At 36.0% G+C, this 27,691-nt stretch overlaps 2 protein-coding genes across 7 annotated transcripts in view; both read right to left on the reverse strand.

Annotated features, from left to right (window-relative positions):
• Window positions 1-8,193, reverse strand: part of map3k20a (mitogen-activated protein kinase kinase kinase 20a) — a 39,846-nt gene extending 31,653 nt beyond the window's left edge. The window contains exons 1-3 of one of the 2 annotated variants that reach the window (XM_065293223.1): window positions 8,053-8,193; window positions 2,826-3,016; window positions 751-838 (exon numbers count right to left, since the gene is read on the reverse strand). In XM_065293223.1, the coding sequence (XP_065149295.1) occupies window positions 751-838; window positions 2,826-2,984 (247 nt within the window). In that variant the 5' untranslated portion in view covers window positions 2,985-3,016; window positions 8,053-8,193. Of the gene's footprint in view, window positions 1-750; window positions 839-2,825; window positions 3,017-8,052 lie in introns of those variants that run through there. The other variant, XM_073811974.1, reaches the window with a different exon arrangement.
• A 937-nt stretch (window positions 8,194-9,130) lies between these two features.
• Window positions 9,131-27,691, reverse strand: part of rapgef4a (Rap guanine nucleotide exchange factor 4a) — a 49,586-nt gene continuing 31,025 nt past the window's right edge. For 2 of the 5 annotated variants that reach the window (XM_065293236.2, XM_073811975.1), the window contains 25 exons: window positions 26,786-26,836; window positions 26,599-26,705; window positions 25,970-26,091; window positions 24,849-25,032; window positions 24,481-24,565; window positions 23,900-23,960; window positions 23,692-23,768; window positions 23,050-23,196; window positions 22,097-22,194; window positions 21,895-21,980; window positions 19,133-19,211; window positions 18,537-18,687; window positions 18,348-18,436; window positions 18,228-18,258; window positions 18,056-18,134; window positions 16,326-16,472; window positions 15,702-15,799; window positions 15,483-15,608; window positions 13,818-13,996; window positions 13,633-13,723; window positions 13,434-13,484; window positions 13,124-13,211; window positions 10,343-10,407; window positions 10,207-10,261; window positions 9,131-9,867 (listed from right to left, as the gene is read on the reverse strand). In XM_065293236.2, the coding sequence (XP_065149308.1) occupies window positions 9,734-9,867; window positions 10,207-10,261; window positions 10,343-10,407; window positions 13,124-13,211; window positions 13,434-13,484; window positions 13,633-13,723; window positions 13,818-13,996; window positions 15,483-15,608; window positions 15,702-15,799; window positions 16,326-16,472; window positions 18,056-18,134; window positions 18,228-18,258; window positions 18,348-18,436; window positions 18,537-18,687; window positions 19,133-19,211; window positions 21,895-21,980; window positions 22,097-22,194; window positions 23,050-23,196; window positions 23,692-23,768; window positions 23,900-23,960; window positions 24,481-24,565; window positions 24,849-25,032; window positions 25,970-26,091; window positions 26,599-26,705; window positions 26,786-26,836 (2,481 nt within the window). In that variant the 3' untranslated portion in view covers window positions 9,131-9,733. Of the gene's footprint in view, window positions 9,868-10,206; window positions 10,262-10,342; window positions 10,408-13,123; window positions 13,212-13,433; window positions 13,485-13,632; window positions 13,724-13,817; window positions 13,997-15,482; window positions 15,609-15,697; window positions 15,800-16,325; window positions 16,473-18,055; window positions 18,135-18,227; window positions 18,259-18,347; window positions 18,437-18,536; window positions 18,688-19,132; window positions 19,212-21,894; window positions 21,981-22,096; window positions 22,195-23,049; window positions 23,197-23,691; window positions 23,769-23,899; window positions 23,961-24,480; window positions 24,566-24,848; window positions 25,033-25,969; window positions 26,092-26,598; window positions 26,706-26,785; window positions 26,837-27,691 lie in introns of those variants that run through there. The other 3 variants (XM_065293237.2, XR_010545474.1, XM_065293239.2) reach the window with 3 other exon arrangements.

Here is a 27,691-nt window from a genome sequence, read left to right on the forward strand (position 1 = left end):
CATTAGTACTGAATAAACAATATTTTCAATATTAGTACTGAATAAACAAAACTGTAATTTAATGTATTATGAGAGAGTACTCATTAACTCTGGATCATTTTAAGAAATTACAATGTAATTACAATGCCCCTCCCCTTGTTGATGGGTCCATCCCCCCTGAGGCCCCCCAAAGAAAATTCATAACATAAAACAATCACAAGTTTGAAATTTAAAACAAAAACATAATCAATTATATGATGTCATCCTGTTGGTCGGGAGCCTTACTTTTCTTAAGTTTGACTACACAGAATTTATGATAAATTAAAACATGTGACCCTGGACCACATTGCCAGTCATAGGGGTCTGGAATCTGAGGGTGCAAAAAAATCTAAATATTGAGAAAATTGCCTTTAAAGTTAGTCCTCACAACACATTACTAATGATAAATATTTTTATATATATTTACGTAGAAATATCTTCATGGTACATGATTGTATAAAAAACAATCATTTGACCCATACAATGTATTGTGGGCTATTGTTACAAATATACCAATGCGACTTATGACTTATGATCTTGGTTTTGTGTTCCAGGGTCACATATTTCATAAAATCACATAAAACTGGGGGCCCCCTGGTACTATCTGGCGCCCCTCTCCACCTTTTGGGGCCATGGTCCCTGGTTTGAGAACCACTGGTGTAAATTTGAGCCAAAAATCTGATGAAAACGGTGACCATTACTAAATGTTTTGATTAAAAGAGTAAAACTCACCTGTAACAATTCCATAGTTTGGTGCCTCCAGTATTGCTCCATAAAACTGGATAATATTTCTATGACTAAGAACACTCAAAATCTCTGCCTGAAATCATAAACAAAACAACAACAACAGATTATAATACATGATGACTTAATATATTAATATATAATGCCAAAAATTCAAATAATGTGACACACTTTCTGAACACTAATGCGCCTAGAGATACACTGATATAAACATTTTCCACCGATACTGACAGATGATAATTTAGGCTGATATCTGCCGATGCTGATAGTTTGGTGGTTTTATTAACTTGCATTAACTAAAATCAGAAAATAACATTTTCTCAATGTTATTTATTCATATAATGACCATTACCCTTTAATTGGCACAAATCCGTTTAAGTTGGGGGGGGGGGTGAAAATGTGATGTACACCTTTTTTGGTCTGGAAACCTAATTTTGGTCTTGTTTTAAAGAAGACACTTTAACCTTTTTCACAGAATTTTGGTTATAGCAGTATAAATTTATTTCAATAAATAAAAAGAATACAATAACATATTAATTTTATAAATAAAATTATAAAAATGTAAATGTTTCACAAAAGTAACAATACACAATTTTGATACACTTTTAGTGGTTTTACCAACAACGGCCACTAGGTGTCAACGGTTTGCTGCATACTCTTGTCACAAATTAATAAATTACTGTCACTGCATTATTATTACTGCAAAATGGTTTTGAAATATGAAAACTACATTCTTACATCATCATTGTTTCCCCAAAATGGTGATGAAATATGAAAATTACACTCTCAGAGCTTTCCAATGATATATAGTTTGTCAAGAGTTTTAGGTTTAGGATAGGGTATTAGTGTTACAAATATATAATAACCAAGTGGGCCCACCTGTGGACCTGTGGGGTTTTACAAAATGGCTCTCACACTGTCATTACTTTACTAAAATGGTGATGATAAATGAAAACTACACTCTTAGGGCTTTCAAACGATATACAGTTTGTCATGATTTTATAACGACTTTCTTACTTAGTATTTTTGTCTTGTTTTCAGTAGAAATATCTAAAAATTCTTAAATTAAGATGCTTTTTCTTGATGAGCAAAACGACCCAAGTAAATAAGTCTAGTTTTAAGAAAAATAATATACAATTTAAGTGAAATTGTCCTTAAAACAAGCAAAATTATCTGCCAATGGGGTGAGAGAAAAATTTGTGAAATAAGATTTCTTTTTTCTTAAACACTTAATTCAAGTAAAAAAATTCTCACCCCATTTGAAGATATTTTTGCTTGTTTTAAGCACAAATTCACTTAAATTGTACATTTTCTGTCTAAAAACTAGTATTATTTTCTAAGGTAATTTTGCTCATCGAGAAAATACATCTTGATATTTCTACTGAAAACAAGACAAAAATACTAAGTAAGAAAGTCATTTTTTTGCAGTGTAAGTGAAAAGTTCAACTGAAACATTTATACATAAAGTTGAAGAAACTGTTTAATTAAAGATTTAAAATATCCAAACTTTAAATTTGTTGTACGGCACGTCCACATCATATTATTTAAATGTATCTAAAAACTTTATGTGAACCGAATATAAAGTAAACTAGGCAAATCTAAAGTTTGAATACCTTGCTGATGACACTTCTGTGTGATTGTACAGAATTTTCATCAGTTCATCGCTTTATCAAATGAATTTCAAAGGAATTTTACCCACAAAGCATTTAACTCCAAAGGAAATGTTACAATGCCCAAATGCTACCAAAACCATTACACACTAAAATCACTATGTGAAGAACAAAGACTACAATGAATCTAGCATTTAAAAGTAAATAGATGTCAACCTAAAGACAAACACTGCAGTCAGATGAAACTAATATGACTTAATTGTGTGACAATTTTCTCTTAAAGACACAGTCTATGAATTTGAGTTCACAAAAGACCCAGCGATACCGAGCGTCTGTAGAGACGAGGGTTATAATCGCGGCGGTCCGACACACAGAGAGGCAATTAAAATGATTATCACACTGACAATTAAAGCATCTGTATGAAAAGCTCAAGCCATTCTGACTCCCACTCACCTCTTTCTCAATCTTCAGGAGTTTTTTCACCGCCACCTCTTTGTCCTGTGAGAGCCAGCGGGCGCGATACACGCTCCCGAAACTTCCTCCGCCGCAGTTCTCGTAGAAGAGGATGTCATCGAATTTGATTTGCACAAAGTAGGTGCCCAGAGATGCCATGGCATAATGGCAATATATAACACGCTTATCTCCTGAAGAACAAAGAAGATGAGAGGAAAAATGAGGTTGTGATGAGAGCAGAGCTCGATCTGTTACTGTGTGAACACTTTACTTCTAATCTAATAAAACACCCAGACACACACGTGTACTTTACTATATTAGAGAGGGCAACTCATACACCTGTGTTGTTTTCATAGTACCAAGATAATCATATCATAACAGTCCATTAACCTTAAGCATCACACAAACCTGCAGATGTTATTAGATTTGACTAATTTATGGGCCACAAAAATGTCCACACAAGTCAGCTGTCGACATGTTACACTATATTTACTGCATAAGCAAACTTGGCTTTGTCACTATACACACACTAGAGCTGGGTAAAGCATGATTATCTGATTTTATTTCATCTTTAATTTAATAAACCAATACAGATTTGCAAAATCTCTTAATCGATTCTTTAATTGAGATTAACACTTAATTACATCTGAAACTATAGTGTGTAAGCTTACCATACACGTCCATATCTTACTGTGCATTGATGTGGATGCTAACTGCTTCTTAACTTCTTTGTGTGAACAGGAGACAGACATCCTTTCTGGTGAATGTTTTTTTTTGTGTTTACAGGAAATCATCTATACCTCTGACCAGACCACATATGTACTGATTCACACACTTCACCTGATCTAGGTTTTGCTAACAGACATAAAAGAAATATCTGCATTGAAAAAACATATTCAAAAGCTATTCTATCTAATTTAATGTGCTAATGCAATCCCCCAACATTTTAAGGGTCCCTATAATAGCAATGCCCTAGCAACCACCCAGAACATCCTGGATAATAATATAATAATAACTTTATTTTATATAGCGTCTTTAAAAGCAAAACATCCACAACATCCTAGATACCACATAGCAATGCCCTAGCAACCACACACAACATCCTAGATACCACGTAGCAATGCCTTAGCAACCACCCAGAACATCCTAGAAACCACGCAGCAATGCCTTAGCAACCACCCAGAACATCCTAGAAACCACGCAGCAATGCCCTAGCAACCACCCAAAACATCATAGATCCCACATAGCAATGCCCTAGCAACCACACAGAGCATCCAAGATACCACATAACAATGCCCTAGCAACCACACACAACATCCTAGATACCACGTAGCAATGTCTTAGCAACCACCCAGAACATCCTAGATACCACGTAGCAATGCCTTAGCAACCACCCAGAACATCCTAGAAACCACGCAGCAATGCCCTAGCAACCACCCAAAACATCATAGATAATAATATAATAATAACTTTATTTTATATAGCGTCTTTAAAAGCAAAACATCCACAACATCCTAGATACCACATAGCAATGCCTTGGCAACCATCCACAACATCCTAGATACCACGTAGCAATGCCCTAGCAACCACACAGAGCATCCAAGATACCACGTAGCAATGTCTTAGCAACCACCCAGAACATCCTAGAAACCACGCAGCAATGCCCTAGTAGCAACCACCCAAAACATCATAGATCCCACATAGCAATGCCCTAGCAACCACACAGAGCATCCAAGATACCACATAACAATGCCCTAGCAACCACACACAACATCCTAGATACCACGTAGCAATAGGTGTGTTCGACTTCATGCGGCGCTGCGCAGACCGATCGGCGGCTGACTTGAAGCAGTGCATTCCGGTTAGTATTTTTGTCCGACTTCAGCTGGCGCTGCAGGCACGTGACTGTGTCATATGGTTTTTAAGTACCGCGAGAGCATTTCGAGAGTAGCCGGCTAGCTCAGCCGGTGCAGCTTCTCCAAAGCGGCTGCCCGGAGTTGTGATGACGTAACAGCTTTACGTAATTGGCTGCCTCACTGATGGCAACGATCATGTGCGTTTCAAGTTTAATCCAATTTATTTCCACTAATAAACATTATACATTCATGTTTTAAAACAGGAAAAAACGCTTTAATATGCTTAAATATGTTATATTGTGTCGTGTAATAAAATTAAAATTAAAATTCCAAACTCTATTATTATTTTAATAATATAGACTTGTTTCCCGTTATTTTCGGGTATACAGTATAAGCAGCAATTAAAATATTCGATATAAAATGTTTCTGGTTGCAACTTTTTATTAAAAGGTTTGTTTTTATCAAACTCAGCTTTTAATTGACTTCATTTGCGATTAAAAACAAGGAAACACGGCGCACACGTCACTACGGCAAGCAGCAGGTGTCCGGCTTGACGGCTCCGTCTTCAGTTCCTCCCTTGACTGCAAGTGGCAAACCTCGCCGATCGGTCTGCGCAGCGCCGGTTGATCTCGAACACACCTAATGCCTTAGCAACCACCCAGAACATCCTAGAAACCACGTAGCAATGCCCTAGCAACCACCCAAAACATCCTAGATACCACATAGCAATGCCCTAGCAACCACACAGAGCACCCTAGATACCACGTAGCAACCCCCCCTACCATCCTACATAGATATATACACTAGATGTCGCCTTGGGGTTCTAAGCATCCGTCAAAACCGCCGCCATCTTGGAACAGGGGTCTAGTCATTGGAGGTAGCTAGGTAATACTACTATCTCGGCCTGTACTCCGAATATATGGACAATGCCAGACTTTTGTGCTGGGTATGGATGTTAGGGCTACTAGCACTATGCATTATAGTTAGAAAAAGTAGATTTTCATAATATCAAAACTTTATTTTTTTCTGGACTCAATGCTAAATACATGTCTGACTGTTGAAACGAACCAAAAGAAAACCTAGAAAATCGCATTCATGACGTTTATGGTGATTTTATTTCCGTTATTGTACATTGCCTACAATGACGCTGATGCGGGATTCCCCTGTTTCAAGATGGCGGCTCTATTTGACGCATTCGATCCAATAAACTGCCGTAGCCAAGGCGACATCTAGTGTACATATCTATGAACATCCTAGATATCACATAGCAATGCCCTAGCAACCACCCAGAACATCCTAGATACCACAAAACAATGCCGTAACTTTAACCTATCAAATAAAGTTAAATAATTTTAACTTGTTTATAAGTTATGTCAACTTTATTCTAGGCAAAAACTTAAATAATAGGCTAAATTGACTTACCTAAACAATAGGCTTTATGCCCAGACTACTTCCTGAACTTCAGCCAGCTCCTTGTTTCCTGTCTGCCATTATTGGACAAACTGATTAGTCCAGTTGTGCCTGACCTCAGTAGTCACAACAACAATAATCAGACACATCTGGATTAATCAGTTTGTCCAATAATGGAAGACATGAAAGAAGGAGCTGGCTGAAATTCAGGAAGTAGTGCAGCTGGGCATAAAGCCTATTTGATTAAGAACCACTCTGAACATCCTAGAAACCACAAAGCAATGCCCTAGCAACCACCCAGAACATCCTAGATACCACATAACAATGCCCTTTAACTTTAACCTATCAAATTAAGTTAAATAATTTCAACTTGTTTATAAGTTATGTCAACTTTATTCTAGGCAAAAACTTGAATAATAGGTTAAATTGACTTACCTAAACAATAGGCTTTATGCCCTGCTGCACTACTTCCTGAACTTTCCTGTCTGCCATTATTGGACAAACTGATTAATCCAGGTGTGCCTGACCTCAGTAGTCACAACAACAATAATCAGACACACCTGGATTAATCAGTTTGTCCAATAATGGCAGACAGGAAACAAGGAGCTGGCTGAAGTTCAGGAAGTAGTGCAGCTGGGCATAGAGTCTATTTGATTAAGAACCACCCTGAACATCCTAGAAACCACAAAGCAATGCCCTAGCAACCAATTGGAACAGCTTATTAGAGTACCTACAGAGTAACACCCTGGCACAACACCTTAGCAGGAATCATGACTTTCCACAAATACAACTTTTTGTTGATTTAAGTTTCATTGATGAAAGGGTGAATGCAAAATCTTAACTTGATCAATTTAAACGTACAAGCTTAGCTTGTGATGCCTAATATAAAGGTATCTTGTTGAGAGAGAAATGGTTGCTGGTGTATTGTTCATAAGTGAAGTCATTATGTTTTTTCGAGGACTGCTGGGTTCACAGCATGCTTTAGCTTCATTCTCACAGTGGGATGCTGTGGATATTTGAGTCGATTTACGTTATAGTTAGCAGCACGGCAGGACATTGCTTCACGTTCACACACAAAACACTTTGGTTACTTTGAAAAGAAAAACTCCAGTTGACACATCTATCTACTGTACACCGTCAAATACAGTAGCTCAGAAAATAATACATGACATTGTGTTTGATAAATATTAAAAGAGTTAAGCTTTAGGAAGCTGAAGTTCACTTGATAATCTAGAAGAGCAACCACATGTGTAGTTCATCACGCGAATCATGGACATCTTAAAAATCTGTGTGAACTGCACATCAATTGACTTCTCATGTTGCAACAAAAAAATTTTTTTTATTATCTACTATATAAGTGTAATATTTTGTTTTATATGACTTAAATTAAATTGAATTAAAGTCTAATGTAAACACTTTTTCAGGGTCTCTGATTTTAACCAGTAGGTTGACAGCAGTATTTCTCAATCATATGGGCACGTGGCCTGGAACAGAAAGTAAAACCAGCTGATTTTTCTCATTTATTTAAGAGTAACGACTGGAGTATTCACACAGCTGCCCTGCAAAACACACGTCAAGCAAAATAACTTATATCTAATTACAGCAATATTATGCAAAGAACATATAGTGATCTCACGGGGCTTCTGCTTTCTATTAAAGATCGCTTTATTGATCATGTGTCATTTCTATAGACACATAACAAATCATTGACATTATACAGTGATTATTATATAAGTACAGAAGATAATCACACTGACGGAGATTCAGTTGAGAGATCATCATAAAGAAAGAATGCACTGTTTCAAAGCCATTATACATGCAACATTTCTCAAATAATCGATAGTTTTATTTTATCCTGATCTTCCCTGATTCCTGAGCTGATCCATGAACAGGTCCAGACAGATCCCAGAAGATCCATTACTGTTATCACGTGTGTGTTATTACAGTGTAACATAACATACCCGCTCTCCTCTGCTCTTCTGTCACTTCTGCCGGGAGAAATAAACAACTCTAATGAAGATCTTGTGACTAAACAGCAGATAACTCCACTGCGCGATGAATTCACGTGTAATTCAACAACTTCCTGATTGTAGCTGGCCAACACACAAACACACAGAGAGAGAGAGAGAGAGAGAGAGAGAGAGAGAGAGAGAGAGAGAGAGAGAGAGAGAGAGAGAGAGAGAGAGAGAGAGAGAGAGAGAGAGAGAGAGAAGAGAAAGAGAAAGAGAGAAACACAGAGAAACAGTGACGCCAAGCGGACACATGCAGTACTGCTTTACTGCGCTGAACGTGTTTGTCAACATATCTTTATGTGTGTGTGCGTGTGCGCGTGTATATATATATATATATATATATATATTAGGGCTGTCAAAAGATTAATCGCGATTAATCGCATCCAAAATAAAAGTTTGTGTTTACATAACATATGTGTGTGTACTGTGTATAATTATTATTTATATATAAAAACACACCCAATCATGTATATATTTAAGAAAAAATTGTTATATTTATATATAAAATATTTATATTTATATATAATATAAATTATAGAAATGTATATACAGTATTTAAATGCAAATATTTCTTAAATATATACATGAATGTGTGTGTATTTATATATACATAATATTTATACACAGTACACACACATATGCTATGTAAACACAAACTTTTATGTTGGATGCGATTAATCGCGATTAATCTTTTGACAGCCCTAATATATATATATATATATATATATATATAGTGGTAAAATATACATTTAAAATGTATACTTTTTGTAATAATATAATATAATATAATATAATATACCACGGGCGGTTGAATTCTTTATTCTGATTGGTTGAGAAATGTTCCATGGGTGTTGATTATTTTTCGCGTAGTGCCGCATAATTTTTTAAATAATTTAACGCCCCGTCGTCAATTATTCTTTACGTAATATATAATATAATATAATATAATGTTATATTTGTAGTTGCATACTAAGAATATACATAAAAAAAGACTGACCCTGTAAATATGGATATTATAACAGGTTTATTTACACAACACACACAGGAATATAAAGTTTGCAGACAAGCCACCAAGAGGCTTTTGAAATGTGCTCATATGGTTTCATTTCCATATTTAGCTTATTAACTTCATGCCTAAACTGATATAAATATGCTCTTAAAATGTACATCCTGTTAAAAACTAATCCACAAATTAATATTAAAAAATATTACTTAAAAATAAAAAGTTTTGTAATGATTATTAAACAAAGACACTGCTTGAGCAAAAATGTACAAAAAAAGTCATCGGTAAAGAAACTTCACTTTAAACAAGTTGATTCAAAACTGTGAAACACCATTGGTTTAAAGCTATGCAGTTATTAGATAATTTTGGGAGAAACGTTTTTAATCCGTAAGTCAGAAAATAAGATGACAAAGATCCGCACATCGTACAGAATGAAATGAAGCTTTACACTGAAATGAAGCCACACTTTTAAATAATCAGCCAGAAATAATAATAAAAGCCCTTATGGCGAGACAATTTTGACTTGACTGTGCATATACAGCAGGACAGGAATGATTGTGTTGTTATAATACAGCTATAGCTTATTCACTGGCAGAGGTAAAGCAGCACTGATTGTGTGAATCCGGCTCAGGTCCGGCGGGGCTCAAGCCTGTGAGAGAGCTGTGATAGGCTGCGCTGGTTATCAATCACACTTATATGACGCACGTAGCTCCAGACATCCTGGTGGTTTTTACCAGCCACCTGAAGTGCTTGATCTTGATCTATTATGACAAAGATAGAGACATGAAATTAAACAAGGTTAGTTGTTTTAGTTTATAAAGGGAGATGTGCTATTACTTTCTTAATATAATATGACCTAAGGTTTTCTTTTCTTAGAAGCATAAATGATTTGGACTAGTAAATACCCTCTTTACAGTCACCCAGAGCTCTCTAGTAACACCCTAGCAACAAGTCAGAACTTCCTAGCAAATTCATAGCCATCTTATCAATCACATAACAATGCCTGAGCAAACAAGAGCCCAGTATTGTGACAGTGAGTTTAGCATGGGAACATTTCTTACTTCAGAAAATGACACAATCTCTGTTTGTAAGTGACTTACTGAAAGGTTGACTTCTGCAATATCTCACGATTCTGACTGTGTTTGCGATCATTCTCTAGAAAACACAAAAATCGCAAAATAAACAATTTTCACAAGTCTTCTGTAAAACGGTCTCAGAGATTTTCAGAAAACTCACCATTTTCTCAAAGTTGATCAATCTGTCAGTGAATGTTTTGTTGCCCTCATGAGTAAATGTCATATCTGAAAGTAGAAATATGCAGATTTAAGAAACAACATCTTATTTTGCACAATTCAGCATGTTTTATGTTTCCTTATTTTTAACATTCATACCCCTTAACTGTATTCCCCTTCAAATCAGTATAACTCTGGCATACTTTAAAGTTTTATACTGAAGTTGTTAATATTAAATAAAATGTTATAGCAGTTTAAGTTTATTTTAATAAACAAAAATCGATACAAATGAAGACGTTTCACACCAAAAACCAGTTTTCATCCAAATTTCAAGTTAAAATCACTAAAAAACAGAGGTTTTGTGACATGTAGATTTAGCCGCAACAGCCATTAGGGGTCATTTGTTTGTTAAATACTCTTGTAATAAATTAACAAATTACTGCCACTGCATGATTATTACTGCAAAGTTTTTTAAAATATGAAAACTGCACTCTAAGAGCTATCCAACAATATATAGTTAGTCACAAGTATTTAAAGTGACTCTTTGTTGCTCTTCATAATACATTTCCAAAACCTGTGTGATGGTACATTGACTTAAAATAGGTTGAATGATAGGTCTACCATATAGCCTGATGCGGTCTGTATTGCTTTTACTCGTACTTTTAAACTTTGGGGTTTCGGGTGGTAACCCGAGCACAAAAAAGAACTACAAAATTTGACTGCTTTACGGCATAGGTCACTTCCTCTATTTATTTTCCTGATGTTTTTGTCATGGCCGAAGCAGCAACTAAGAAAAAGAAACACAAGGTTTTATCGGAGGAGATCAGAAAAAGAAAACGGGAGAGTGACAGAATGAAAGGAATGACGAGGATCAATATTGGGCCAGCGTTCGCTCGCTGGGGTGAACTAAAGGAGGAGGAGAAGAGGTTCCTGACTGATGCTGACTTGGCCGACATGCCTTTGGACTAGTATGTAATGTTTTATTGCTTGCATACTATCTCTAGTTTTTCTAATTTGTTGTCGGCCTGGCTATGTTACTGGAGCAACTGATCCTCCATTTATCTTCACAAATCAAGTAATGCTAGTACAGTAGCGAATTATCAATCTGGTATTGAGCTAGTAAACGCTAACATTATACTTATTGATGGTTAGCTATAGCTATCGGTAGCATTCTCGTTCTGATTTGAGCTTTGCAATTGCAGACATGTAAAGCACAAATGTTTGAGCTAAAATGTGCTAAATCCAATCTGTAAAACAGTAACCAATAGGCTTTTATAATGACATTGGCTTGTAAACGTGAGCTATGCAATCTTTTGGCATTTGAAAAAATAAAACCCATGAAATTATATTCATATGACATGCTGGAAGGCACACCGCAGACTGTGACCTAAAGAGTTATTACACGGCTCTCTGGAATGCTTGATTCTGATTGGTCAGTTGAGACATTTGCAGGTTCGTTCTTTTCAAATAATTACCGCTCCAAAGTAATAACGCATAGCCGGTACTACTTGTACGATTACTGTTTGGCGCCATCTTGTGACAAACACTGGACAAGCACAATTAAGATTTTACAATTTTGACATTAATTTTAACATGTACGTAAAAAACAAAACATTTAAACAGTGGATAGAAGAACGAACAACAACAAGACACAGAGAGCTTACTGAGACTGAACTTGACAAAATAGAGCATGACAGCTACGAAGCCAACACACAAAAAAATACAGAATGGGCATTACAACTTCTCAAAGACTGGCTAAAAGAGAAAAAAATGGAGACAAGTATGAAGCAGAGGATCTTAATAAGGTATTACGATCATTTTATGCATCTGTGCAAAGTTTCGCAGAAGGATAAAAATGTTAAATTAAAACAAATAAGCCAATAAAATGTTTCAAATTCATATTCATGTCCAGTTTTTTTCTTATGTGGCAAGTTGCCGTGTAATAAGCGGGATAATGTAGAGGCAGAACTGCCTCTACAGAACTGCCTCTACATTATCCCTTACTTAACACGTATGAGCCTATCACAAATAAGACAACACATGTCTAGCGCCCCTAGTGGCCAAAATGTTTTGTGCTGTGCCTTTAAGTTTTCAAATAGGCTATTATCGGTTTAATAGTTACGTAAACAATAACAGTTACAGTACACTGTAAAAAGATTCTGTAGAAATGACAGTATTACTGGCAGCTGGATGCCAGTAACTTACTGTAAATTTAAATGTATGTTATTTACTGACAACAGTTTTTTCAAAGTTAAATGAACATTAAACATTAAACTTTGTCTTAAAGAATAAAAATATAAAATAACAGCCTCATGCAAAGCATTCTGGGAACCAAAAATCCTCATCAACCTTTTTCTGAGTTTTTCCTTCAGATTTTGTTTCCCAGAATGCTTTGCTTGAGGCTGTTGTTTTAATTTTATTCTGTAAAGATACAGACTTGCTTATGTTTAATTCTCATCTAACTTTGAACAAACTGTTGCAGGTAATTAACATCAATTTAAATCTACAGTAAGTTACTGGCATCCAGCTGGCAGTAATACTGTAAATTCTACGGAATCTTTTTACAGTGTAAGTGGTATTGTCTTTATATTGTGTATTTTATGTTTTCTATATATAATATTGCATTTAAAGGTTCTACAATTATCATAAAGACACATCTCTTTATTTAGGATTTTATTAGGTCTGTTTAACAGTGTGTAACAATGTAAACAGTGAAAAGTGCTACACAGTATAAAGTATATACAGAAACTTGAATTAAATATGTACTTGTGCATGTAAAGCTCACCTTTAATCAGTAAAGGCATGAAAGGGATGATGGGAGGTTCTGACTTTGCCATTGTGAGTCGATACGCTCTGTGATTTCTGGAAGGATCCTAGAATTAGAGAGAGAGATAATCTCCACTGGATAACCAGGTTACTGTACATCTCTAATGCTTAACTCAACAGCTTCTCATTATTTGAAACATGTAACTTCAGAGAAATATTGACTTTTAATGGCGATAATGTCATGTGAGGCTGGTTGGAGCTGTCTCTGTATATTAAGATAAAACAGAATAAAGTATTTAAACATTGAAGAAAAATGTGTCATAACTCACCATGAGGTTTTCAAACTCTGCATAAAACTTCTTAAACTTGCTGGGCAGTTTCTGTAAAAAAGAGCAAACTCTTAAAAGTAGTTTTCCCTCATCTTTTTAGGAACTGTTTCTCATGATGTGTGTTTGTCAGTCAGTGTCAGGAAATGTATTTATATATGTGTGTCAGTATATGGCTTAATGCATTTATTACAACTCTTACCTCCCACGTCTGATGAAGTCGGCAGACGGCTGGATTTCCCAGGCCCATGATAATGGCGAAGAATGAGTTGAGATTCTTAAACTCTTTACAGCTTTAAAAGAGCAAACACATACAGTATAGCTCAGATAACGCCAGACACACACACACATTAACATGTTTAGTAACTGATGGCACCCGTGACTCACTGTGCTGCTATCTTGATGAACTTCTTGAGGAGTTGGACACGTTTGCTAAATGTGGGACACAGACAAACCTCCGTGACCACCCATAACTGAACCTCATTGAACCTCCGCAGGAACAGGTCCAGATTAGCCGTGGTCTTCTTGAAATGCTGCCGGCCGAATGTGTGATAGATCAGCTCGTGCTGAAAGAGAAATGATGCATTGATGCAGGGTACACTTTTTAATGCACTTTCAATGGATAGTGGCACCACCTGGTTTCCCATTTTGTTTCTCCCATTACTTTAGTTTACTTTTATATCGAATTTTCAAACTTTAGCCAGCTTTTGGCAATGGTGTTGCAGAAAAAAACTATATTAAGATATGATTTCTTAAAAACAATTAGCAATTACCCAGACAGCAGACGACTCCAGGCCGGATCTTCACCAGATCTGTGCCAAAATAGGCAGATCCAGTGCGGATCCCGAGTTGTCTGTTGTCTGGGTAGTTTTCACAAAAACTTAATTTCTTACTTAGTATTTTTGTATTAAGTATTAAGGTGCATTTTCTTGATGAGCAAAATGACATAAGAAAATCTAGTTTTTAGACACAAAATATACAATTTAAGTGAAGTTGTGCTTAAAACAGTAAGGTAAAAAAAAATCTTGAACTTGAAAAGTTCAAGAAAAAATTTCTTGTCCCAATAGCAGATGTTTTTCCTTGTTTAAAGCACATATTGTAAAACACAAATACACTTAAAATGTACATTTTTAAGACTTATTTGATCATTTTGCTCACCAAGAAAATGCGTCTTAATCTGTAGATATTTGTACTGAAAACAAGACAAAAATACTAAGTAAAAAAATGTTTGCAGTGTGGAAATTATAATGCTGTAATAGACAACATAGAAGAGTCAATAAAAACATATTTTATATATTAATATTAAAATATCTCATACTTGTCTCAAGTATAGTTGTCATATGAGTGTGTCTTGAGACACAATAAGATTAAAAATTATAATACATATACTGTGTTTAATAATAAATCACGAAAAAGCCCAAATTTTGCAATATGGGGCCACAATCTCAGACACAACAGCATGTCAATATAAAATCATTTGTTTGTGGTCAGCTGAAGAAATTAAGCTACTGTTTACACATCAGGGATGGCATGAGGGTGAATGAATTATAAAAGTATTTTTATATTTAGATGAACTACTCCTTTATCTCCAAATAACTATAGAAAAATCCTGCACACTGACAAAATGGTTCTTAATTATAATAATAATAATATTAATGTATAATGAACACCCAAATATGAAAATGAGCCCATATTTGAATTTACTATTTAATGTCTTAAGAGGTGAACTAATACATTTTTAAATAGAAAACATTTATATTTCAAATTTTATAATCTTAGGCTGTACGCGTATTCATGAGAAAACTGAGGTCAGGCTGAAGGTCCAGTGATACAAACATTTTTTTTCGCCTTATCTAATAACAATGGATGGAGTTTTTGAAATGGGGCACTATCTACTGACATTATAAATCTGAAGTCATGATATTATTCAATATAACTCTGACTGTGTTGAAAGTCATATACACCTGATGGCTTAAGGGTGAGTACTGATTTTCATTTTCCTTTAGTTAAATTGTAATTTGAAAACAAAATCAGAATTGTGTGTGTATGTACCTCATGTACACAATCAAAGAGTTCCCAGTCATAGAGAGTCAACTGATGAGCCAGATCTTTAGAGCTCATGAGCTCAAATGTGGACATAGATCCTACAGAAGGACCCTCCTGCTCCGGTAGCGGAGTCTACAACATAAACATTTCATCAAGTCATCGTTCAACGTTTGTTAGGAGTGTGTTTACAGCTCATGTGTGTTGTATATGAAGTCGCTCACAAACCAAAGAGTCCAGCTGGTCTCTCGTACAGACAAATAGACGACCATTAATGCTCAGTGATGAGAAGATGGACACGTCGGACGGCTTCAGAACCTCTTTATCTGAGAAACACACATTTAGGCATTAGCATAACAGAGTATTGTACTATAGTACAATAACCTAAATCTAAATAATAAATACATTTTTATATGTACTTATCTTTTAATTGAAATTTGAAAGATGTTTCATAATAAAGATGATATAATAGTCCCAAATAGTGATTGGACAATGCAGTGTTCAAGCTTACAGTAAGTGTACAACAGTATGTGATATAAAATGTAAGTGTGTTTGTGTAGGAGTGCAGTAAGGTACGTAGGTGACTGTGTAGTAGATGTGTATTAACTGAGAATAAAACATCTATCTTACACAGACAACTAAAGAGCAATGCATTGAGGTACAAAATCTGAAATATCCTCAATATAATGTAGTGTAGCGTCAAGGGTGCGTGTTTGGTGTGTGTGTGTGTGTGTGTGTGTGTGTGTGTGTGTGTGTGTGTGTGTGTGTGTGTGTGTGTGTGTGTGTGTGTGTGTGTGTGTGTGTGTGTGTGTGTGTGTGTGTGTGTGTGTGTGTGTGCGTGTGTGTTTTCACCTCCGGCCGAGCTGAGGTGGATGAGCAGAAGTTCATCACCTGAACCCAGTTTATCTGTAACGGCGGTGATGATCTCTCTGACAGATGCTGCCACAGGCACTCGTATTGTAGTGTAAGTGTGATCACTGCAGTACACTTTAAAGAGGACTACAGCAAAAAAAAAAAACACTTATTTAAAAACAACAGACACATATAACATAATTTATTATTTAAACATATTTACCTAAAGGATTATAATGATCTAAAATTTAATAATTTATTTATTATTAATGATTATATCCACATTTAATAACATTGTTATTACTGTGATATGATTTCAACTTAAATGTAACAGTAATAGGATGTTCCCTGACCTCCTATTGAGGGACCCCTGTAAAACACAAATATAAATTGGGGGTCCCAATTTTTGTTAAAATGAAAATACTACATGTATTTAGAATTCTCATGAATTTAAAGGGATACTGTCCATTATTTGTCCCAATTTCTCAATTAACTAATCCAAAAGATTTCTGTCTGAAATAAATTTAAACTTTCAAATGCGCCTCACGCTGTTACAGTATATGAAGAATTGACAGATTGTTAGATTTAGGATTGGGTTAGGAACTAACCCAAAAAAATCTCCTCAAACTATTATTTCACACTAATCTGAGGGGTAAAAAATGGTTAGGGTTTAAGTTAATGGTAATTTGGGGTTTCTTTGATTAAAACGTTGATCCATGACCAACAAAAAATGTTGATCTAAGATCCAACCCTGTATCTACCTATAGTCACGTAATTTTGTGAGTGTTTCCGTGACACTGACACGTTTTTCCGCCTTTTTGTGTGAACATGTCACGTATTTCTGTGAACGTTACTGTCACGTATTTGTTACTCAACTGTTTTGTCCTATTTTCAAACCATTGACGCTTCGGTTTAGGGTTAGATTTGGTGTTTGCTTTAGGATATCACTTTAAGTATTGGTTCATACCTTTTTTTCATGATTTATTTTTTTTAATTTATGATTTTTAAACCATTGTCGCCTGGCATAAGGGTTAGAGTTGGGTAAGGATGTCATTTTATGTAAATCTAAACCTAAACCGAAGTGACATGTTCACACAAAAAGGCAGAAAAACGTGTCAGTGTCACGGAAAACACTCACAAAATTACGTGACTATAGGTATGTAATTTCGTGATAATGGGTTGCCAGATCACATCTTACTTTGTGAAATTACAACACAGCGAGTGACCCTATAATGAAGGGGAGAGGGGGACTTAGCTAGGGGACCCCTATAAGTTTTACATAATTCGAACACTGCAATAAATCATAATTATTCAAAATTATATGGTTAACTTTGAACTGAAGAGAAATAAATGTGACCCTTGACCACACGACATGCGTCATAAGTCGCACGGGTATATTTGTGCCAATAGCCTATGGGTCAAAATTATTCATTTGTCTTTTATACCAAAAATCAATAGGATATTATGTACAGATCATGTTCCATCAAGATATTTTGTACATTTCCTACCGTAAATTATAAAAAAATTGTGATTCTATCATATTGTATTTTTGCCGCTCAGATTGCATATTTTCAAATAGTTGTATCGGCAAAATAATGTAGTATCCTAACAAACCATAGCTTATTTATTCAGCTTTCAGTTGATGTATAAATCTCAATTTTAAAAATGACCCTTATGGATTTGTTGTCCAGGGTCACAAATGAAGATACTGGCGCACACTGATGACTCACTCTCATCTGTGCTTCTGATTGGCTGTCGCTTCTGCAGTCTGTCGTTCCCTGTGCTGAACTGACGCAGGAGGACTTTGTGCTGAAGTATGAGAATTACAACATGGTGCTCTATTAGTCAATAAAATGACTATTAGATAAACAAACATTTGTGTTGATTTGTGCAATTTTTCACCTTTTTCTGAGAGGGCCTGTCATCATCTGAACTGTGAAAAAAGTGATTGAAACAAGTTAAACAGCTGTCAGTCTCAGTTTGTTTTGTGAAAGAATCTCATTTCAGTCCCTAGTGTCTCACTTTTGCTTAATGATCTTCTCAAGTTCAGGCAGATGATCTTTCAGAGCTGGAATGAGTCTGGAATCTTCACACACTATCTCATAGAAATCCTGCAACGGCAGAATAAACCCTGACATTTACACGTGACCCAAACTGTGGTTTAGCCTAAAATGAAACAATCCCAGATCTGAATGAAGAGCAGGTGCTGACCTGAAGGAAGTGGTAGGAGCTGTCCTCCTCTTGTAGGTGGTCTGTGTTAATGTCAGCCCACTGTAACACCAGACGAATCACTCTACGTTTGTTATTGAGAGTGTAATCCATCCTCTCCTGTTCACTGCCCTGGGACGCCTGCGCGTGATAGGTGCACCAGCGCTAAGGACTTTAAACATTTCTTGCATTACCTGTAAATCGAACCAGTGACTTTGGCCATAACCAAGCTCTATAAGTATGCTGAAGCATGTCCTAATCTCATGTCCCTTATCACACCAATATTTACCTGTGTACACTTATAAGTATGAAGGCAAAAAGGCCAAACATTAAGAGATGTCAAATTGAGAGACCTACACAATTCAGGTATTGAGTAATTGGTTTTGGATACATTGATGCCCCCTGTAGGCTCAACAGTGCTACTGCACAACAGCTGTAAGGCCTCTTCACACCAAAAAGATTCTTCATTGTGAGAAACTAGTTTGAAGTAATATTTTTGATTTGTCTACTCGAATCAATGGTATAAAACAACAGACAAGTTGACTGAAAATGCACATCTACTCTCTGACAATTAGATTGAATGAATGTGTAAAGGATATTGGGCCATGAGGAGAGGACACAGCTGACTGTTTGGTACAAAGACGCAGTGCATAAGCAAAAAGTCATCCATAGCAGGATCTAGGGGAAGAGAGAGACTTCAATCAAACTTTACATTAATCTTTAATTCAGAAACAAAGGTCCAAATCAAAAAGATAACAAACATTCAAACATATTCAAGAAACAACAGACTTAGAGAACAGAAATATGAGTCCTGTAATATCACTTTATGTGGCAGGCGGCACTTTTCTCATGACATGGTCAAATTCTTTGTTTAGCCAATTTGAGCGGTTTTTAGCTAAAAATCTTCTTTACTCTTCTACTGAAGGCACAGTGTCAACTACATCTTGGATGGGACTTCACCAGGACAGTTTCTATACACCTTATTCAGCCCGCCGCCATGTTGATTCCAAACCAAGGCTGTGAGGGATGGACGTCCATAGTGTCTTTAAAGGGACACTCCACTTTTTTTGAAAATATGCTCATTTTCCAGCTCCCCTAGAGTTAAAAGGTAGATTTTTTGTAGTCCATTCAGCCGATCTCCGGTTCTGGCACTGCCACTTTTAGCATAGCTTAGCAAAATTCATGCAATCTGATTAGACCATTAGCATCACGCTAAAAAATTACCAGAGTTTTAATATCTTTCCTGTTTAAAACTTGACTCTTCTGTAGTTACATCGTGTACTAAGACCGTTCTGGCGTTATAATCTTTGCTGCCGTACAGCAGGCGCAATGACATTACACAGCACCCGAAAAAAAAGTCCCCTGCTATTGAAAGTTACCAAGGGGACTATTTCCAGGCACTGCGTCATATCATTGTGCCTGCTGCACTCATGGTAGGGCATCAAAGTCTTGATTATTACGCCAAAATGAGAGTATAGTTCAGTGTTTCCTACTGAATTTTGAGAGACTGTGGCGCTGATGACGTCACTCACTAATTAGCATATTTGTGACATCATCACGTCATGTTTGCGGTTGGTCTAGTGTTGGAAAAATCTGTTTTTCTACTCTCTGTCTGATCTGACTGTCATTGTTTGTTATATTGTATTTTAACACAATTGAAGGCTATTTTCACATATTATCTGTTCTGTTGTCAGACATAAAGAAAGAGTATAAAATAGTGATTAAACATGACCCTATAACTACTGCTAAAATCCTGATTTATAAATGCAACATCATCTGACAAAATCACCATACATTTACATTAAATAGCTGATATATGAGGTGATTTTGGCTATATTAAAGGTATAGCGGAAGATTTTTGTTTTCCGGGTGGATCACCACTGTTATTGGTCATCCCAGATGTCAATCATTCTGATTATATGTTGACGTATAACCGTCGTACGTGCTCGCCTCTACGTTCGCTTTCTGCACATGCGCACTTTCACGTGTATGTGTGTTGTGCTACGGTTTCAACCATTCATTGAAGGTCGCCTTCTCACTGTGTTTTTGTCAAAATGTCTGAGGGTCGCAAGAGAAAAAGTGTCTACGAATTGTATGACAAGAAGAGAAAGGACTATAAATAAAGAAACAAGACCAGAATGTTTATGGGAGACTATTTCACACGCTGGCGTGAGCTAAAAGGACAGGTTGGGCTTCCCACGCCAAGTTTCTACTAAAGGTACATTTTGTCATGCTATTTGGAGAAATCCATTTAAAATCACTGCTGGTAAAAGTTGATGTAAGCTATGATTTGCGATGCTAGCCCTGGCACAAGTCACGAACCGCACAGACACGGTAAACAGAGCGAAGAGAAGAACTGAGCTCCTGCACGCTCTCTCTCTGTCTCGTGCACGCGTTTAACAGGCGTTCCCTCTCGGGAGCATTTTTTTAAAAATATTGAGGGGCGGTTCTTTTAAATAATTCGGGAAAATCTTCCGCTATACCTTTAACTGTGTGTCTCATGCAGTGCAGAGCTTTACAGTTGCTCTTCTCATCTTGTTGCGTTATGAGCACTTTTAATTGTAAATGTGAGTGATAATTTGATTGTAGATCGTGTATAGTGCAGACAATTTGATGTAAATAAAACAAATTTTGAGAGAAAACACAGCTAACTTTTTGATAAGTCATGATAAACTTGATCAGCCGTCTTCTTTGTCAGTAACATCTTTTGACTGTTGACGTTTACGTGAAAAGGCAAGTGGACAAATAGGAACGCACGTGGAAAATGTGAGAGAGGCGCTGTCGAGGTGCTGCATGCAGCATGAGAGTGATCGCGCACACGAGAGAGGGGCCGCTGAGTGCTTGCAACAATAAATTAAGTCGTTTTAAATAGTAAAATAAAAATGTAAATGGGAATCACAAAAAATCTTTTCTATTGGCCATTGTTGATTCTGTGGCGGTGCTTCACAAATCAGTGTATTGGAAACACAGTAGTTCCTAGCCATATCGGCCTAGAAAATCGCAACTTTTAATTTTCAGTCCGTCTGAAAAGACACGTTTTAAAAAGAAAAAATATATCCAAATGCTTTGGTTATTTTTGAGCATGAAGCTAATGGTCTAATCAGATTCAATGGATTATGCTAAGCTATGCTAAAAGTGGTACTGCCAGACTCTGATGTTTTACTATAGTTCAGCTGGAAAATGAGCATATTTCCAAAAAAAGTGGAGTGTCTCTTTAAAGACGCTCTGGACGTCCAGCCTTGGTTTGGAATCAACATGGTGGCGGACTGAATAAGGTGTATTGCTGAGGTTTCAAATGCATGTACTAAGCAAGATCTGTCAGGTAGCTTTGTAGATTGAAGGTTTAATATGAATGAAGAACCTGATTCTGTGAATTGAGAATCGAGTTTCATTGTTTCCAGAAGGTGTTCCAGAATCTTCTCTGGAGTCCCAGACATCACAGTGTATCTGAAGAACAAATGAGTCAAACATGATATTATAGCATTAACTCAGAAATCCAGCAGGATGTGAGACTTATTTTTAGTGATTTTTTATGTTAATTGATGTTAAGCAAATAAATGTACTTGAGAGGAGAAGAACTGGAACTTCTGCTGTTACTCTTCTCCAAAACTAACACATCTTCCTCATGTTCCTTCAAACGGACTGTGTTTGCTTCCACATCCTAAACACACACATATTTGTTTATACAGCTTACAATTTACATATACAAGTAGTTGTAATTAAAAGTAGGCTAATATATTTGGTAAATGACAGACTGTTCTCAGCTAATGAAATGTAATGTTGTTGTAATAAAGTTTGGCACATGAGATATCTGAACTCACTGTTACACAGCACTAAACTGACATCTCACTGTTGAAGAATGAGGTGAATGAAGGTGTTTGTTGCTCAGTGTTTTTTTTTTTTTGTAATATATTTGTTGTAGTTCTGCTTTACCACCAGGAGATGGAGACTCAAATCTAATTTATTCTTCATGTCATTCCAGTATCTATGGCTCACACAACTTAATCCATACACAGGTTTTCTACAATTCACCTAACTTGCATGTTTTTGGCCTGGGGGAGTAAACCGGAGTACTCGGAGTAAATCCACGCTGACACAGGGAGAACACACAAACTCCACACAGAGGCCACCTGACATACAGTAGCCGGGGGTCAAACCAGGGACCTTCTTGCTGTGACCCACCAGGCGATCTACTTCAGGCTTTCCTTGCATTTCATTTCTTAAAATCTATTTATTTACATATCATCATATTATACTTTGAACTTTCAAACACATATACAAACAAACTCCAATAGAAATGCATATATTAGGGAAAATATAACAGTCAAGGAACTATGTGGGCTAGTGTTTATAATAGTCCATCAAACCAAAAACTAAGGGTGACCATGGCATTCTTTCTAATTAAAAAAGCCTTGATACCTTTAATAAAGGAGTACACTATAAAATATGTTGTTTATGCTGTGTGTTGAATCTTGTAATCTTGTGTTAGCACACATTGTAAATAATGACCCCTGACCCTGAGGATCCTGTTGAAGTCTTCTTTATCCACCCTCAAAAAGTGACAGTTGTCTTCTCTGAGTACAATAGAGGCGGCCCGAGGTGCATCATTCACCAGAGCCAGCTTCCCAAAGTCATCTCCCTCATGAAGTGTGCATACTACACCCTGCAAAGAGACACAAGATCTGTGGCTCAGTGACATCCAAATCTTTAAATTTATTACAAATAGTAAACGGCTTGACAACCCTAATCAGAACTTTCATTAACTTAAATAAAAAAAAAATCATGACAGGCATAAAGTCAAAAACATCCAAAGAGAGAAATAAAATGAAATCATTAAAAGGCTAAAAACGTAGTGTGGCATATTTTGTTATTGCAACAGTAATTTTTTGTATTTTTTATTATGATTACTATTTAAAAAACAGTTGTCTGATAAATTCAATGTATTATTTTCTTTTTAACTGCCTGTATAAACAGCCAAACAAACCAAAGGAGCAGAAATTGTTACCGTATAAATCATCTCTATAGCTCTAATGAGATTTGCAAACACTTTCACTTGTCACTGTTTCTGCATGAACTATAATTGTCTTAAATTATCACCTATTAAAAGCTTCATTGGTCTGTTGAATATAAAACATTGGGGAAGAATGACATGTCTGACCTTCCCATAGATCACCACATTAACCGAGCCCTTCAGGATGATGTACCACGACGTTCCTTCCTCCCCCTGATTAAATACTAGGAACAAAAGAAATCAACAAGATTATAATCCACAGATCAGACCTAATCTGAGATTATCACATTGAAATTCAGAAATCATTAAATCAATGTCTTTGTGAGGTTAAATCCAATGTAAATCTGACACTTACACACCGTGCCTGCTTTCGCATGGGACTCAAAGATTAAAACTCCAGCCAATTCCCTCTTCACCTAAAGAGACGAAAATGGAAAAGAGCCTCTATTACTAAAACAAACTATGAGAAAAGAAAATCACCTTTTAAAATGATGTCAATACTAAATAATGAAGAAAAGTCTACCCGAATAGTTTGTCCGAAAATAAAAATGTATATGATTTTCTGCTCTGTATCATACAATAAAAGTGTATCTGAAGCTGAACCTTAATATCTATTGTATTTCATGGTTACATTTTAATATGCTGGGTGAAAATTTAATATGCATGGCATTCAGGGATGAATTATGACTTTGATGTGCCCAGGGCACGGATGTCTCAAAGACACCCAGCTATTATATGGCTGTGGAAGATGACCTAAAACAATAGAGATTACTTTAATGGGGATTTTATGTCCTTTTTGGAAACAGCCAAATCTACTTTCATCGTATGAAGAAGAACCAGTGGAAAGGTAAAATGGATATGCAATAATGACAACATTTTCATTTTTAGGTGAACTATCTCTTTAAATGAAAAAGTTGATATTTTTTGTGGACTTACAGTGGTGGAGAGATGTGATAAAGCCTTAATATGCAGCAGCTCCTCGTAAATGATCTCTAAATCATCTACAGTCCTCTGTCCAGGCCTGCAGTGAAATGCATTGAGACAATGATGTCATCCATTAGAAATGACTTTTATTTTGACATTTCAAAGATAAATTTCTGCCTGATGCAGATACATTACAATTACAAGCAGAACTTTCAGAAATACACATCTCTCCTTCAGGCAAATCACATCCTAGAGGAAACTGTGGGAAAGTTCAGAGGAAAGCAGCTAAACAGAGGCCGATTTGGATCAGATCACTGAGGCCGTTTGCTTTATCAGCCTCCAGGGAGACTTAATGACTCGATTTTAATGCGGGGACGTACTGTTTCTGCAGGATCATTCGCAGATGAGCGTCAGGTCCGATCTGAGAGAGGAGGAGGAGGGTGTCCTGGAGCTCTTCTTCACTCTCTTTCATTTCATCCTCATTGGGAAGAGGAGCGTCTTCCACTTCGTCCTCCAGGAAGCGATAGAACAGATACTTATCTTGAAAACTCTGCTCCTGATCCACTAAAGCACAAAACAAAACTCTGGTTCAGACAACACAAATAGGTCTACTAATAAAGACACATTACAAAACTATTACACAGTACAGAAGAAGACTCAATCATTGAATATTGTACATGTAACTTTATCTATTCAAAGTAACTCTATATCTATTTAATTTATTTACAATTTTAAGAAGCTACTAGCTCATTTTCTGGTAATATTAAGAATTAGGCTGTAGTTACAGTGTTTTTTATCAGTAAGAGTCTGTGAATATCTCATCTCATAAAGATGGTTCAGTACCCATTTATTTGGACAAACATGCGTCTCCTAACCACAACCTGTATGATTATTACGTTTCGTGTTTATTTTCTCCTGTTAAATGTCTAGTTTATTGTAATGTCTTAGCAGTAAGTCTTGCTAGCACTCGGCTAACATATATTACAGTTGCATTGTTTAATGTTTAGCTGTGGGCCCGGTGCACTTAAATACTTGCTTACATGAGTATAAAAATGTTAGTGTCTGTCGTCATTTTTATTAAGATGAATGATGTGTAATGATGTCGGTTTCATAAACTCTATGTCTTATCAACAAGTCATGTTAGCACTCGGTAAATACATGTTGCACTATTGTTGGACTGTGCAGAAAAAACAATCACAACTGACTGTGTCGGTTGACCAATCAGAGCAGAGTATGCTAATTAGGCAGACTGAATCTTTGAACGGCATCACATGAATCGTTTATGGATCTCTGAGAAATGACTTAATATTAAATGGATATTTTACAGTGTTTTTTTGACCTTGCATGCATTTAAACTTGTTGTTGGGGACTCCTAAACAATATTAGAAATTGCATCTGACTGGCACTTTAATAGAGAGCTTCAATAGTCCAGATGTATTGTAGCATTCATATTTACTGCAGCTGTATGTAATGGGTGAATAGATGTGTATGACATGCTCACCGTGGTTTAAAACTCCCTCCTCGAGCAAAACCTGCCACATGCCAACAGCCTGAACACGAGAGTGCACACAGGAAGTGTGCTGTAACAGCCAATCAACAAGCTCCGTGCCCATACAGCACTGCCTACAACACACAAATACAGAAAACATGTTAACACAAGAGACAAACTTAATATAGAGAGATCTTTAGAATTTACATTAAATAAAACGGCAACGCAACTTTGTATTTGTTAACATTAGTTAATGCATTCAACTAACATCAACTACCAATACTTCTACAGTATATATTAATATTACGGTAAATTCAGAATTTCTTAATACATTTTTTTTTTAATTAAAGGTTAACTGTTAACATCAGTTAATGCACACTGAGCTAACATTAACTAAGATTAATTATGTGTTGTTTATGTTAGTTAATGCATTTATAAATGTTAACAAATACAACTTTGATGTAAAGTGTAACCATTAAAACATATAACTTTACAATAAATCTGCATCATAAAAATAACAAAATAATAACTCATAATAATTACAAACCTTATTCACTTATTCATTTTTTTATTTTGAATTCCTAAAAAGTAGTTAAAAATATAATGAAATCTAAACTAATTCGACTTGTTAAGATTCTTACCTGTATGACTTCAGGTGGTACTTTCTGTCTCTGATCATATGAGGTGCTCGGGACAGGATGATGTTTCTTAACACTTTACCTGCTCGTAAGATCTTTTCTGATGCCACCTGAGACACAAGCAGAGAGAAATCCCTCAATACACAAACTGACTGAGATCACAAAGCTGTCACCATGATGGCTCTTATACCTGTTTTATACATTTGGACTGAAGTTTGGTGGGACTTTGAATAAATGATTTCTGGAAAACAAAACATTTAAAACAGAAATGGTGAAAAGAATGGAAATATAGGAATGGAGTGAGATTCATGTGGGGTTATAGCTTTAATTGTCTTGACTTTAACAGCATAAATATAAAGTAAAATACTGGCAGGCAGTCTTATTTTACGGTATATTGTTTTTGACTGACAATGTTAACTGTAAAACTGTAAAAGTGAGGATCCTAAAGTGAATGCTAAAAATGATTATTTACAAACCTGTCACAAACATAACAGTGGCCATTTACATTGTTAGAGTCAAAATCAGAAATAGCCATTTTCCAAAACTAAATGTTGATAAATAATGATGTCATGTTGTTAAAACCTACTCTGATTATATTTATGCCAAGTTACACTGTCATAGTAGCGAATGTAACTCATACAGTACTGTATATAACAATTGACTAACTGTTTAACAGTATACTCAACATATCCAAGTCATGAACACATCACTGTCTGTTCAGCTTATCTTTGAGCATCATGGATGAAAGTTTGTGTGTACATTACTTAACAACACATTATTCTGGAAGACTGATTCTGCCGTCTGTTATACAAAGCCACAAACTCACACTTAAGTGAATAAAAAAACAACAGCTTTATGCAAAGATAGATTTTAGTTGTCATATTTGGAGACAAAACAAAAAAAGGCTGCTTAAAGGGTGGACGGGAAATCACCCGACAGGTCAGAGGAACAGCAACTGGACAATGGGAAGAGGACACTGGTTTATTTTTACAAGTGTTGTATTTTCGGGTTCAGTTGTAGATACGGTGGGAAGGAAGGAGGTAGAATCGAAACTGACGCAAGGAAGAGAATAAACAAGAATCAAACTCTTTCTCAA

The sequence above is a fragment of the Paramisgurnus dabryanus genome, chromosome 15 (genome assembly GCF_030506205.2).
Source record: "Paramisgurnus dabryanus chromosome 15, PD_genome_1.1, whole genome shotgun sequence".
Taxonomy (NCBI): Eukaryota; Metazoa; Chordata; class Actinopteri; order Cypriniformes; family Cobitidae; genus Paramisgurnus; species Paramisgurnus dabryanus.